Raw genomic sequence first — 15,106 nt, forward strand, 5'->3', positions numbered from 1 at the left:
CACGTCTCTGTGGGGCTCACCCGGAGGAGACAGTGAGTGACTAAGCGCTTAGAAAAAACATCCTTTCTGTCTCGCTCCTCTCCTCACTGACCTTCCCCTCTACACCAGAAAGAAATATCGAGTGGACAAATGTTTCTACCATCAGGATCCCTTCAACATTCTTTATTATTTTATTTTATTTTTATTTTATTTATTTAACTAATCTTTGCATTCAATGTGGGGCTTGAACTCACAACACTAAGTTCAAGAGTCACATGCTCTTCCAACTGAGCCAGCCAGGCTCCCCTTCAACAGTGTTGAAAAGTTATTCGACCTCAAAGAGTCTTTTTGTGTATGGAGATTGTATGAATTTAGTGTAAATTTTATGAAAAGTTTAGTGAGAAAAGGGTATTTTACTTTTTGCATATTTCTTTAATATCTGGCTTTTTTTTTTAAGGCTTTACTTATTCATGAGAGACACAGAGAGAGGCAGAGACACAGGCAGAGGGAGAAGCTCCCTATAGGGAGCCCGATGCAGGGCTGGATCCCAGGACCCTATGATCACAACCTGAGCCAAAGGCAGAAGCTCAGCCACTGAGCCACCCAGGTGCCCCTAATATCTGATAATAGAAGATATCTGGAGTCTCATATCTGCTTCTGTGTTCAATCTGTTGCAGTATATTATTTTGAAATATATAAAGAAAATCTAGGGACTCCTGGTGGCTTAGTCAGTTAAGCATCCAACTTTTGATTTCAGTTCAGGTCATGATCTCAGGGTTATGAGATCAAGTCTGCATCAGGCTCCAGGCTAGGTATGGAGCCTGCTTAAGATTCTCTCTCAGGACCGCCTGGGACGCTCAGTTGGTTAAGCACCTGACTCTTGATTTCGGCTCAGATCGTGATCTCGGGGTCATGGGATCAAGACCTCTGTCAGGCTCCATGCTCAGCAGGGAGTCTGCTTGAGATTCTCATTCTTTCTCTCTCATCCCTTTCCCCTTTCCCCTCTCTCCCCCTTTCTTTACCCCGTTCTCTCTCTCAAATAATAAATAAATCTTTTTTTAAAAAAATATTATCTCACCCCTCTTCAGCCACTCCCCATGGAAAAATGAAAATCCAGCCTCATGCAGATATGAAGATGGAAAAGGAAGGGATGATTTAGTAGCTTTTTCTGATACTCTGTACATTCTTCATTGATACTACACCGAAACTCAGCACGTAGTAATTTTTTAAAGGTTAATCGCACTACAGAACCTGAACCCCCTAGCCATGAACTTTTCATACTGTGTTATACTAAAACCCATCAGTCTGTCTTGCACTTTATTTTTTTTCCAAGATTTTATTTATTTATTCATGAGAAACACAGAGAGAGAGGCAGAGACACAGGCAGAGGGAGAAGCAGACTCCTCGCAGGGAGCCCGATGTGGGACTCAGTCTTGGGACCGGGATCATGCACTGAGCCAAAGGCAGACACTGAACTGCTGAGCCACCCAGGTGTCCCTGTCTTGCACTTTAAATGGATCATTGACCCAGCCATGATTTGTAACATTATGTATTGATCATTTGAGAAACAATAGCTTGCTGACTTTTATACAACCTCTAAATAGTGACATTTTCATTATACAATATCCAGAAAAATCTGCCTTTGTTCATATCACTGTTGACCTCCTGAGAAGTCTTTTAAGTATCAGGAAGCTGTCAGGGCACCTGGGTAGCTCAGTCGGTTAAGTATCTGACTTTGGTTCAGCTCATGATCTTGGAGTCCTAGGGTCAAACTCCATGTCAGGCTCCCTGAACAGGAAGGAGCATGCTTCTCCCTCTCCCTCTGCTGCTCCTCCTGCTTGTGCTCGCTCTCACTCTCTCTCTCTCTAATAAATAAAATCTTAAAAAAAAAAACCCACACAATATCAGGAAGCTGTCACATTTATGGTGACCTATGCAAGTTCTTGTGATTAATTTTACTAATTAATTTACTAATTAATTAATTTTGCTTGAAACTTTATAGAGTTTTTTTTCATTTTTCATTTTTTTAAAAGATCTTATTTATTTGAGAGAGATCACAAGCAGGGGAGAGGCAGAGGGAGAGGGAGAAGCAGACTCCCTGCTGAACACAGAGCCCAACATGGAGCTCGATCCCAGGACCTCTGAGAGATCATGACCTGAGCTGAAGGCAGATGCTTAACCAACTGAGCCACCCAGGCGCCCATATTCTTATTTTTTAAGTAACCTCAATGCCCATTTTGGGGCTTGAACTCACAACCCTGACATCAAGAATCATGTGCTCTAACAGCTGAACCAGCCAAACATTCTCCGAAAGTTTTTTTTAAACCTTGACTTTTTGTCACAGGCAACAAATGACAGCAGTTGTTTCCCTTGAGGTGATAAGCTCACTTCATTTTCAGGAAGAAGTCTGCCAAATACCCAAGTCTGAAATGCTAGTTTGCCAGTCATCCTCACAAGTACAAATGGGGTCCTGTGAGAAAAGCACAGGTGCTTATGTGGACTTCCCATCTGGTCACACCAAATATCAAAAGATTTTTACTCCATTTCGAGCCCCATATTGGGTGTGGTGATTACTTAAATAAATAAAACTTTTAAAAAATTAAGTAATCGTGCTACTTCATCAACAGTGTTCCTAAGTGAAATGGGTTTGTCTCTCCTGGTGAGGAGCACGGTGACTAGAACAACGGGTGCCCCTACTTGATTCACGCGTAGGCTCCAAGGCTTACGAACCATTGCTTTCACACCATCAGGGCACATGTCAACAAGGTGGAACAGACAAATAATGTCTTAATATTATTATTGACAATTTTGACCTCACATACCCCCTAGAAGGGAATTAGGGACCCTACCAGGTGTCCACAGACCACACTTTGAGAACTACCTGGCAGCAGTGGCCTTTCAGTATATAATGGTCCATCTGGTTCTTTGTAAGAACCTTCTTGTTCCACTGCGTGTGTGATATCAGATTGAATTGATACCTTTTGGGATCCCTGGGTGGCGCAGCGGTTTGGCGCCTGCCTTTGGCCCAGGGCGCGATCCTGGAGATCCGGGATCGAATCCCACGTCGGGCTCCCGGTGTATGGAGCCTGCTTCTCCCTCTGCCTGTATGTCTCTGCCTCTCTCTCACTGTGTTCCTATCATAAATAAATAAAAATTTAAAAAAAAAAAAAAAGAATTGATACCTTTTTTTTTTTTTGCAGACACGTGGGTGTTTTTCCCCTCAAAAACAGTGCTGCTAAAGATGTCCTTGTGCCTGTGTGCACTTGAGGCTGGGTTAAGGCCCTTGACACCTGCCAGATAGGCTGACCCCACTTGCCTCCCTACCCGCTGTGCCTGAACTTTCATGTGTGTGTTACTTGCAGGTGGAGCATGACCCCCCCCATGGTGAATGCCTACTACTCGCCCACCAAGAATGAGATTGTGTTTCCTGCCGGGATCCTGCAGGCACCGTTCTATACCCGCTCCTCACCCAAGTAGGATGCTTGTGGTGCTCCCACCCTGTCTCCTTCACCCGCCCCTCCATGGACACCCAGCCCAGCCCTGTGGCCCATGGCTGACCACACGAGCCAGCCAGTCTCACTGAGTGCTTCTGGTCCCGCTAGCCAAGGAAGCTTGGGACTTTCAGTGATGTTGCAAAGAAAACAACGTCCTCACTTCTTGTGCTTCCCTCCAGGGGTGCCTGGGATCCAGAAGCCCCTGCACAGTGGGAGCTTGGGGGTGTGTCACCTGAAGTCAGGTGCCCTATCTAGAGGAATGCCCCTCTAGTGGTGTTTTAGAGCAGTCACAGCGTGGGGGGGGCAGGGGTGCAAAGTGTGAGAGCAAGGCTTCAGAAAGGAAAGGCACATGGCCCTGGGTTTGAATCCCAGGTCTGCTCTTTGCTGACTGTGTGGCCTTTGGGCAAAGTGATCGAACCATTCCAAGTCTCAGTTTGCTTATCTATAGAGTCTATCACTAATGCCAAACTCTTTTGAGGTGACCAGAGAGGATAGTAAAGTTCACTGGAGCATCTAGCACAGTGCTTGGCACCCGGTGGGTACAGGCTGACTACAGCCTGCTTGCTCAGCCTCTGACTAGCCTCCAGGGCTTAGCTGGAGGCTCAGGCTGTGGCTACGTCTCCACAGAGCCCCACAGGACCCTGCTGTGTCTCCAGACCCAGGAAGCAGCATCACCCTCACCTTTGTGTCCTCCCCTCCAGGGCCTTAAACTTTGGTGGCATTGGTGTTGTCGTGGGCCACGAGCTGACTCATGCTTTTGATGATCAAGGTACGGCTTCCTGGGGTCCCCTTCAGAGAGGGAGCATCGAAGCCTGGCCCCGCTGCTTCTGCTTTGCTCTCGTTACTTCCAAAAGTCTGGAGACAAATGGATCTGGGTTCCATTCTGGCTCTGCCTTCTGCCGATTGAATGAACTTTAACAAGTCCTCTCATTTCTCATCCTTGTCTGTAAAATGGTCATGATGATTGCAGCCTCGTGTGGTGATTGTGGGGACTGTGTCAGACACAGGAGGTTGCTGGAAGGTGTCCCCTACTCAGGAGTGGGTGTTAGGAGCCAGAAGGGAGCTCACATTTCTCCAGTGCTCTGGAGACTTCTCTGGGCCAACTGCCATCAGAAGAGTTGAAGTCACTTACCTCCTCATCAAAACATCCAGAATCCTCATTCCCTCCTACCTTGGGGACCCCAAGGCCAAGAAGGAGGAGGTGGGACTTTAGAGGCTGGGGCCTGTCCTGTGATCCCAGTGCTGCTGACTCTATTTCCCCCTTCCCAGGCTCAGGGTCCCAGGCCCTCAGCAAGCCCTGACACTGAATCCAGCTCCACCAACACCGTGGACATTCTGAGCCTTTGCCCACATCACCTTCCTCCATCTTCTCTCCCCCACCCACCACCCGGCCAGCCTGGCTCATTCTCCCAGCAACTCTGGCCCCCAAACCAGCATCATGTCCCCAGTGGTGCTAGGGAGACAGGGGATGGGCGGGTGGCTCCACCTCGGCCTCCTCCTCCCCTTCTCGCCCTTGACCCTACGCTTCCCTCTGACCCCACAGGACGAGAGTATGACAAGGACGGGAACCTTCGGCCCTGGTGGAAGAACTCATCCGTGGAGGCTTTCAAGCAGCAGACGGAGTGCATGGTGGAGCAGTACGGCAACTACAGCGTGAACGGGGAGCCTGTGAACGGCCGGCACACGCTGGGGGAGAACATCGCCGACAATGGGGGCCTCAAGGCGGCCTATCGGGTAAGCCCTCACGCGCCCCCCCCGCCCCAGTCTAGGTCTGTGCTGGGGCCTCCTGGGACGTGGAGGCGGGGGAGGGGGCGGGGAGGAAGGGCCTGTCCAGTCCAGACAAGCTGGGACAAGCTGCAGCCGCTCCTTTCTGCCTCCTCATCTGCGACCGGGTGGTAGCAGCCTGACACGGGGCCCTGCAGAAACCTCCGCACAGAGCGTGGAGCCACCTGACCGCCTGCCTGTTCCTATCCCTGCGGGGATAGGTGTCACCCATCCAGGCAGCAGCAGACCCAGGAGGGGAGGGAGGGTCGATGGTCATGGAGTCGGTTCCGGGTTCAAGTTCTGATTCCGGAGTAAGTCACCCAGCCTCCTTGGGCTGCAGCAAGCTTGGCCATGAACACCTACACCAGCATCCGTGGGGTGTCGGAAGGGCAACAGACAACTTGGGCACAGGGCCTGGTCCAGGGAGATGCTCAGAAAGGTTAGCTGAGTGGGAAGGGAGAGAGGAGAGGCCACAGGAAGAGGAGGAGGTGTCTATCAGACAGCAGGACAGAGCCGCCTCCTCATCGTGATGAGAACAGAAATACTATGAGGTACCAGGTCTTGAGGCCTTATTATGTGCCAGGTTCTGCTCAGCACCCCACAACTTTACCATTAGGTATACAACCTCCACTTAACAGGTGAGGAAACTGAGCCCAGAAACACTGGGCCAGCCCGTGCCTAAACAAATAAGATAATTTCAGGTGCTGACAAGACAAAGAATATAAAATATGAAATAGAGCAAAGTAATGCAGAACAAGGGGAGCGGTGGTCAGGATAGGCCCTCTGGAGAGAGTGACATTTGAATTGACTCTTGGATGATGAGGAAGAAGCTGGTCTTCCTGTCTTTGACCGTGCAGCCTGTGTCCATCTCCACTTCCTATTCTTGGGCACGGGTGGAGTGGAGGGAGGGGACGTTGGAAGAGTGGCTGGGGCCAGAGCTCACAGGGCCTCTGTCGGCTGATCAAGGAGCTTAGGTTTTGTTCTGTATAATGGGAGCTGCCACAGGATTTTTAAATAGAAGAATGACATCCTCTATTTTATCCCTTAAAACCAGGATCAGCAGGGGTGCCTGGCTAGCTCAGTCTGAGGAACGTGCAGCTCTTGATCTCAGGGTCATGAGTTTGAGCCCCATGGTGGGGTGTAGAGATTACTTAAATAAATAAAACTTCAAAAAAACAAAAAACCACGGGTTAGGAAACCTACACCCTGTGGGCCAAAACCAGCCCTCAGCCTGTTTTTGTGAATAAAATTGTAGGGGGGCCCCTCCAGGCCCATTGGCTCCCATTGTCCACAGCTGCTTTCACACCACAAAGGCAGAACTGAGCAGTTGCACCAACACCATTTGGCCTCCAAAGCTGAAAATATTTACTCTCAGGCCCTTTGCAGAAAAAGTCTGCCAACCTTGCTTTATGAGGATGACTTAAGATGTTGTGTTGAGAAGGGATTGGAATTGGACCAGCTCGAGTCAAGGAGTCTAGTTAGCAAGCTGTTGTGAGATTGTCCAGGCAAGAGAAGAGGCAAAGCCATGGCAAGGGTGAGAAGTGGCCAGATTTAGGTGGTTTGGATAATTGAACGAGAAGTTCAGGGCTGCCTGGCTACTACCTCAGTCGGAAGAGCGTGTGATTCTTGGTCTTGGGGTCATGAGTTTTTATTTACTTAAAAATAAAATCAAAAAAAAAAAAATAAAAAAAAATAAAAATAAAAATAAAAAAAAAAATAAAATCTTTGGGGATCCCTGGGTGGCTCAGCAGTTTAGTGCCTGCCTTTGGCCCAGGGCGCGATCCTGGCATCCTCGGGATCGAGTCCCACGTCAGGCTCCCTGCATGGAGCCTGCTTCTCCCTCCTCCTATGTCTCTGCCTCTCTCTCTCTCTCTCTCTCTCTCTCTCTATGTCTATCATAAATAAATAAATAAATCTTTTTAAAAAACTCTTAAAAAATAAAATAATTTTTAAAAATATTTTATTTATTTATTTGTGAGAGACATACACAGAGAGAGAGAAAGAGAGAGAGAGAGAGAGAGAGAGAGAGGCAGAGACAGGCAGAGGGAGGAGCAGGCTCCATGCAGGGAGCCTGACGTGGGACTCGATCCCGGGTCTCCAGGATCACACCCTGGACTGAAGGCAGCATTAGACCGCTGAGCCACCCGGGCTGCCCCAAAATAAAATCTTTTTAAAAAGAAAAGAAAGAGGGATCCCTGGGTGGCGCAGCAGTTTGGCGCCTGCCTTTGGCCCAGGGCGCGATCCTGGAGACCCGGGATCGAATGCCACGTCAGGCTCCCGGTGCATGGAGCCTGCTTCTCCCTCTGCCTATGTCTCTGCCTTTCTCTCTCTCTCACTGTGTGCCTATCATAAATAAATAAAATTAAAAAAAAAAAAAAGAAAAGAAAGAAATAGAAGCTCAAAAAAGAACTCTGAGGTTGGGGCCCAAGGAACTAAGTGCCATTTACTGCGGTGGGAAAGTGTGTGTGTACGTAACCCCTCTCCCCGCTTCTGTCTGTAGTGTGTTAAGTCTGGATGCATCTTGGAAATCCAATTGAAGCCACTGAATACACAAATCAGGGAAGAGGCTGGAGCTAGAAGTATGCACTTGAGAGCCATGGCCACGTAGATTATTTTTAAGGCCCTTTGGAATGAGTGCAAGTGAAGATTGTTTCTCTGGGCTGAGCAGGGCCCAGACTCCCCAAAACAAGTCACTGCCCCAACAGGGTAGAGCTTGCCGAGACCTCCTGCACTGGCCCCCCATTGCCGCCCTGTTTGCTCCTGTGTCGTGGGAGTCCCTGACCTTTGCTTTCTCTACCCCAGGCCTATCAGAACTGGATAAAGAAGAACGGGGCTGAGCAGACGTTGCCCACCCTGGGCCTCACCAATAACCAGCTCTTCTTCCTGGGCTTTGCACAGGTGAGTTCATTATAGGAAAATATGCCAAGCCCAGGCACATTCTGCAGGAGCTCTGAGAGCCAAAAGGCAAATTCCCCCAACTGAGAACCTTCTAGCTCATTGGATTGTTCATAGGGCATCTACTCTGTAAGAAGGCGAGCTTCCTGCCAGTAGAGAAATCCCATTAAGGGCCACAAATGCCATTGAAAGGTTTCCCGTATCAGTTAGATGGGAGGACAAGTGGGTCCTAAGGGCCCTTCTGGTTCAGGGGTTCTAGAAATCTCCTAAACTGAAGATGCCCCAGGATGTGCTTTGAGTTGGCATTAATGTATAGTTTTCTGTTGGTGCCCAGAGCCACCAGGCCACTAGATAGTTTTTGTTCTGTCCAGGAAGTGAGTGACCTGGACTCAGGTCAAAGTTTTCAGACTGGATTTTAGGCAGAATCCTTTGTTCAGATGAAGTCTAATGCAGAGGCCCAGGCCAGACAAAGGTGACTGCAGTAGGGGAATGCCGGGGTGGGGGCATACCAGCCCCCGGTTTCTTCCCTACCCACCTAGTAGCCCCCCCTGACTCCCAGGGGTCTCAGAACCGGGCGGGGGCTCATTCTCCTGCTGTTGTGGATGGAGGGGGCAGTTTGCTGGTCTCGGGGCCCCACAGTGACTCAGCTTCTCCCTTGTTGCCTCACAAAGGTCTGGTGCTCTGTCCGCACGCCTGAGAGCTCCCATGAAGGCCTCATCACCGATCCTCACAGCCCCTCCCGCTTCCGGGTCATTGGCTCCGTGTCTAACTCCAAGGAGTTCTCAGAACACTTCCACTGCCCCCCTGGCTCACCCATGAACCCTCATCACAAGTGTGAAGTCTGGTGAGGGTGGAAACACCTCGAGCCAAGACAGGATGAGCCCCCCGGTGGGGCCCACAAGGCCACCTTTCCATCCAGCATCCGGGGTGTCGCCCCACACCCTGGCCACCCAGGGCCCCCCTACCCTGCACTGGAGGGTTTCCAGCCGGAACTGAGCCTATGATGTGGGTTCTCAACATAATCTGACGTTTGATCCCCTGTGAAGACTCTGTCATCCCAGGCACGTGTGCGCCAACTGTCACGGGCATTTGGGGGTCAGACTGGTTGCTTACCAGGCCCGGACCCCCTACTGACAAGGGCAGTGGGCCACAGCCCCCGCCCACAGCGCCAGAAACACCACAAATACCACTGTGTCAAATGCTTTAAAGATATATTTTTGGGGAAACTATTTTTTAAACATTGTGGAATACACTGGAAATCTTCAGGGAAATGATGCATTTAAAACACTTTTTTTTTTTTTAAGGAAAGGATTAGTATATTTATTATATTCTGTTTTTCTACATAACCTGTGGATAAGGGAAGCCCCACTGATGGTCCTGCCCCTTCCTCCCTCGCTGTGAGGTGGGCCGAGGACGTCCCCCGCTGAGCACGGCCCCCAGGAGAGAGCTGCCCCAGCCCTTGGCGCTTGCCCTGCCAGCCGCTGTCAGAGGAGGAGGGCCGGGCCGGCCCACAGGGGGCCAGCGCTGTCCCCAGAGGCCGGAACCCCACCAAGGACGGGCTGGTCCCCAAAGTCGCAGCAGGAAATCGATGGCTGTCGCGGGAGGGGCCAGGTGGTGGCCTTCAAGCCCGGCCGGGCCGAGAGCTCCAGCTGCAGGCAGGAGGCCCGGGAGACCGAGCGGCCCCGCTGGCCTCCTCCTGGCCTCCTCCTGGCCTCCCCCCGGGGTCTGCCTTGCTGACCCTCTTCCCCCGGGAGGAGGACGGCGAACGCGCTGTCCTGTCCCGCAGCGCCCGGCCCGAGCTGGGTCCCGCCTGGGGGGTCCCGCCCGCCCCCAGCTCCAGTGCCTTATCTGAGGCCGCCCAGGCTCCGCGCGCCCTCGCTCCTCAGTGAGGCCTGCAGGCGTCTGCCCGCCGAGCCAGGCCACCCCAGGCCCAAGGTCAGGACCGCGCAGGACCCCATCCCGCCCCTGCGGGGGACTGAGACAATCCTCGTAGTCAGATGGACTCCCCGGCGGGGCTTGCCGGCCCGGGGCACCCCGAGGGAAGGCCCCCCCGGCCCTGTCCAGCCTGTGGCCCGCCCAGGGTCCGCCCGGGAAGCCGGCGCCTGTGGGTGAGGCCCGCGCTCCCTCAGGCACTCGCCCGCACAAGCAGCAGGCCTGGTAGCTCTTCAGAGGAGGGCCGGGAGCCAGAGAAGTCTCTAGAGTCGGGCTGCCACGCGCACCTTGGCGCCCGGGGGTAGGCTTCCCGGGGCCCCTCCGTGGGCCCCCTGCCCCCCTCCTTCGGGCCTTCCCCAGAGGGCCGCGGTCCTCAGAGCGTCCCCGGCACCGTGGACCGCAAGGCTCCTGGCCGGAAGCAAGTGTCCCAGAGGGGCCGCGGACTGCGGCGACCTCTTCAGGCGTCCTGAGAACGCGGGGCGCTGGGGGCAGGAGGGCTCAGGCCCAGGGATGGGCCTGAAGGCTGAGGAGCCGCGGCTGCCCGCTGACAGACCGCTCCGGCCGGTCTCTGTGCGCCTGGACGTGGGGTGTGGAGCTGGGAATCTGTTTTTTGTATTATTATGTTTTGTGCTACTGTAGTTTGGGTGTGGCACTATCGTAACTCAAATAAAGTCCTTGTACCGAGGGGCAGTGACTGCGCGTCCTGAGGGGCTGCGGGAGGGCCAGGGCCCAGGCGGAGCTTCCCATCCCAGCCCCCCGCTAGCTGTCGCCTCCCCCTCCCCGGGGCAGTGGCCTTGGCCCCTGACAGATGCTGGAAGGTTACTCAGTGCCGGTGCCCATCGGACCATTCTTCCTTCAGCAGTAGATCGAGTGAGCACTCCCTGCTGGGGAGAATGATACGTGCCACCCTGTCCCCAAAGGGCATCCTGGGAAAAATTATTTTTCCATGATCTCGGAGCAAAGGGTGTCAGCAGTGGGTTTCCAGGCCTCAGATGCTTGGCAGGGCAGACAGGAGTAGGTAAATTCAAAGAAGTTCAAGGAAAAGTGTCTGACATGCACTCACGCCTCCCCTTGGGTTTTGCATATGCTCTTCCCTCTGCCTAGAATGTTCTTCTCTGACTTCTCGGCCTGATAAACTCCTACCCATCCTCCAATGCCTAGCTTAGCATTACCTCTTCTAGGAAGCCCTCCCTGACCTCCAATCGGGTACGAAGACACAGGCTTCCCTCTCTTACCAGAGTTTTTCAGTGCCAGGGCTACCATAGCAAAGTCTCACAAACTTGGTGGCCTACACAGCAAAAATGTATTGTCTCACAGTTCTGGAGGCTAGAGTCCAAGATCAAGGTGTCAACAAAGTCGATCCCTTCTGAGGGATGTGAGGAAGAATCTATTCCAGGCATCTGGCCTAGCCTTTGGTGGCTTCTGGCCATCTCTGGCACTCCTTGGCTTGTAGAAGCATCAGCGATGTCTGCCTTCAGCTTCATGTGGTGTTCTCCGGGGTGCACATCTGGTATGTGAATTTCCCCCGCCCCTCTTTTATAAGGACATCAATCATGTTGGATCAGGGCCCACCCTCATGACCTCATTTTAACTAATGACATCTGCAGGGATCCTATAAGGTCATATTCTGAGGTCCTGGAGGTTACAACTTCAACATATGAATTTGAGGAGACACAATTCACCCTGTAACACAGAGGTTCCAATATCCAGGCTGTGAAAAGGCCTGTATCATGTCTAGCAGCCCGGGGCCTGGCAAAAACCAGCCATGGAATAGGGCTCAGTGACTGCTAGATAAGCGGCTGGGTGGGTGAATGGGTGGACAAGTAGATGAGTGGGTGGTAGGTGGGTGGATGGGTACATAGGTGGATGGATGGATGGATGGATGGATGGATGGATAGAGAGGTGGGTGAATAGAAGGGTGGATAGGCGGATAAGTGAATAAATGGAAGGATGGCTGAATGGACAGGTAGCAATAAATTATGTGTTATCAAGGGAGCAATTCCCAAATATACCAATGCCAGAGAGAATGAGCTCAGTGGGCTGGGGTAACCAGGAAAAACTTTCTGGAGGGAAGAGATTTTAGTTGAGCCTTGACTAAAGGGGGAGAATTGGGGTTCATACTCTGAACTGAACAGAGTGATGACCTGAGCAAGCACCTATTCAAAGGGCAAAACTCCTCACCCTGCCTTGCTTGAAAAGGAGTAGTACATCATTTCTCAGTTTTTCCAGATGTAAAATGGACATTTATCTCTTTCTTCTCTTTGTTGTGACCCACAAATATTGGGGAGATATGAGGCTGCTTAAGAACAGTGATGCAGGGGGATCCCTGGGTGGCGCAGTGGTTCGGAGCCTGCCTTTGGCCCAGGGTGCGATCCTGGAGACCTGGGATCGAATCCCACATCGGGCTCCCGGTGCATGGAGCCTGCTTCTCCCTCTGCCTGTGTCTCTGCCTCTCTCTCTCTCTGTCTCTGTGACTATCATAAATAAATTTTTTAAAAAATGTAAAAAAAAAAAAAAAGAACAGTGATGCACTCTAAACCCCTCAGAACACCCACACTAGGTGTGTGCATGAGCCCATAGCCCAGTATTTCTCACTCGGGCAGCTCAACCTCATCCCCTCCAACTGACTGTCCTCGGGTGAGCAGCCTATTTAAAGATCACATCACTCCCCTTCACCAGCTCCCCACTGCACTTATCTCCCCTAGGACCTGGACTCTGCCCTAACTGCCCCCAGTGGACCTTCCCCTTGCCACCTTGAACCTCCTTTTTGCACCTTACACAGTCCCTGCCTGCTTTTTAGATTGGAATGTCTTCTAGACACCCTTGCCAATGAATGAATAAATGAATACATGGCTTTTTTCTTAAAGCTTCCACATACTGTGTGCCTACTGCATATCAGACTTGTGCTGGGTGCTCACACATCCTCCTCCTGAATGCTTACAGCAGTTTTTGGAGACAGCTACTTTATCACCCAGGTCAGAGGAGAACAGTGGGCAGAGCTGAGTTCTGAACCCAGGCTGCTAGCAAGGAGCTGCTTGGGAAAACATGAGAAGCTCCCACAGAACAGTGATGTTCCTGGAGGCCACACACACACACACACACACACACACACACACACACACACTGAGATATCTCAGAGAGAGACACCATTTTTCCCTGCAGAGGGCTCTCTTCCTGATGTTCCCCTTTTCCCAATGACCAAATGAACAGGCCCCTACCTCTCCCTTGCTCTGAGCCTTGGAGTACCAACCAGGAATTAAAACCTCAGCCAAGGGCAGCCCTGGTGGCGCAGCGGTTTAGCACCGCCTGCAGCCCGGGTGTGATCCTGGAGACCCTGGATCGAGTCCCACGTCAGGCTCTCTGCATGAAGCCTGCTTCTCCCTCTGCCTGTGTCTCTGCCTCTCATTCTCTCTCTGTGTTTCTATGAATAAATAAATAAAATCTTCAAAAAAAAGATAAAAAAAAATAAAACCTCAGCCAAAAAAGAAAAAAATAAAAACAAAAAACAAAAAAAACCCAGCCAGACCCTTTAGGGGTTTACCTACAGCTGAGATGCAAACACATGCCGGCTGCCACTAGAGCACAAGCAGAAACTATACAGGAGTTTTAGTAATAAGTGTGTAATGTAAGCAAAGGGGTCCAGCAAATGTTCTCTGGAAGAGTTGAGAAACTGCAAAAGGAAGGCACCAGAGAAGATATTAAAGAGTCTAGGACAATAATAAACCCAATTTGAAATGGTCAAGACCTTTGCAGAGAGAACTATAACACTTTACCCAAGAACATATAAGAAGACCTGCATAAACGCATGGGACAGCCCTGGTCATGAATGGAAAGGTTCACTGTAATTCAAGGTATTGATTTTTCCCCAAGTTAATCTGTAATTTCAGTGTCCTCTCAACCAGAGTTCAGGACATGTTCTCATTGAACTTGATAAGCTGATTCACAAGGAGGAGAAAATGCACCATGGCCAAGACGATTTTGAGGAAGCCAGCCCTATCAGAACCTAAAGCTGTGGTAAATAATATAGTGTGGGGTTGGTGTCAAGAGAGAGGAATTGAACAACTGGAATTTCTAGAGAGCCAGAAACAATTCTGTGTATAGGGGATGCATGGGTAGGACAAAGGAAGCCCTTTAAATCAGCTGAGAAATGATAAGCCATGTAACAAATGGTGATAGGTTATCCACTTGGGAAAAAATGGATCTAGACCTCTCCTCCCTCACAGTTCTCACACATGTTACAGCAATAAATATACCAGAGACCTAAGCATATAAAAATCATAAAATTAATAGATAAAATATCACAGAATGCGTTTATAAATTTGGATAAAGCCGTCTTTAAAAAGACAAATAGGGGCGCCTGACTGCTTCAGTTAGTGGAGCATGGGGGTTTGAGCTGCACGTGGGGTGTACAGATTATTTTAAAAAGAAAAAAGAAAAAGAAAAGGAGGGGCACCTGGGTGGCTCAGTCAGTTAAGCACCTGATTCATGATTTCAGCTCAGGTCATAATCTCAGAGTCCTGGGATTGAGTCCCGAGTCAGGCTCCGTACTCGGCAGAGTCTACTTGAGGATTCTCTCTCTCTGCCCCAACTCTTGCTCATGCATGAGCTCTTTCTCAAATAAATAAATGAATCTTTAAAAAAAGAGAGATTAAATAAATAAATAAATAAATAAATAATAAATAAATGGGGGGGGGGCACCTGGGTGGCTTAGCGGTTTGGTGCCTGCCTTTGGCCCAGAGCATGATCCTGGAGTCCCGGGATCAAGTCCCACATCAGGCTGCTTCTCCCTCTGCCTGTGTCTCTGCCTCTCTCTGTGTCTCTCATGAATAAATAAATAAAATCTTTAAAAAAAAATAAAATAAAAAATAAAAAAAGAGAAATACAATTCAGAGTATTTCAACTGATAAAAATTCTCCACTGAAAACCGAGCATAAAGCTAAAGAAAACTATCACATGATACTTTAAACTGAATTAAACATCCTCAAATAAGCATTTGAGGATATGGGAAAACACCTCAAATCAGCAATACAAAATCTAATAAT

General features: G+C 50.4%; 1 protein-coding gene across 3 annotated transcripts in view; it reads left to right on the plus strand.

The window, feature by feature from the left end:
* The window catches only part of ECE1 (endothelin converting enzyme 1), a 115,883-nt gene extending 105,134 nt beyond the window's left edge, over window positions 1-10,749 (plus strand). For all 3 annotated transcript variants that reach the window (XM_041765413.1, XM_041765411.1, XM_041765412.1), the window contains 5 exons: window positions 3,342-3,452; window positions 4,175-4,242; window positions 5,017-5,207; window positions 8,040-8,135; window positions 8,804-10,749. In XM_041765413.1, coding sequence (XP_041621347.1) covers window positions 3,342-3,452; window positions 4,175-4,242; window positions 5,017-5,207; window positions 8,040-8,135; window positions 8,804-8,980 — 643 coding nt within the window. In that variant the 3' untranslated portion in view covers window positions 8,981-10,749. The remainder of the gene's footprint in view (window positions 1-3,341; window positions 3,453-4,174; window positions 4,243-5,016; window positions 5,208-8,039; window positions 8,136-8,803) is intronic.
* The last annotated feature ends 4,357 nt before the right edge of the window (window positions 10,750-15,106 follow it).

The sequence above is a fragment of the Vulpes lagopus genome, chromosome 8, assembly GCF_018345385.1.
Source record: "Vulpes lagopus strain Blue_001 chromosome 8, ASM1834538v1, whole genome shotgun sequence".
Lineage (NCBI taxonomy): Eukaryota > Metazoa > Chordata > Mammalia > Carnivora > Canidae > Vulpes > Vulpes lagopus.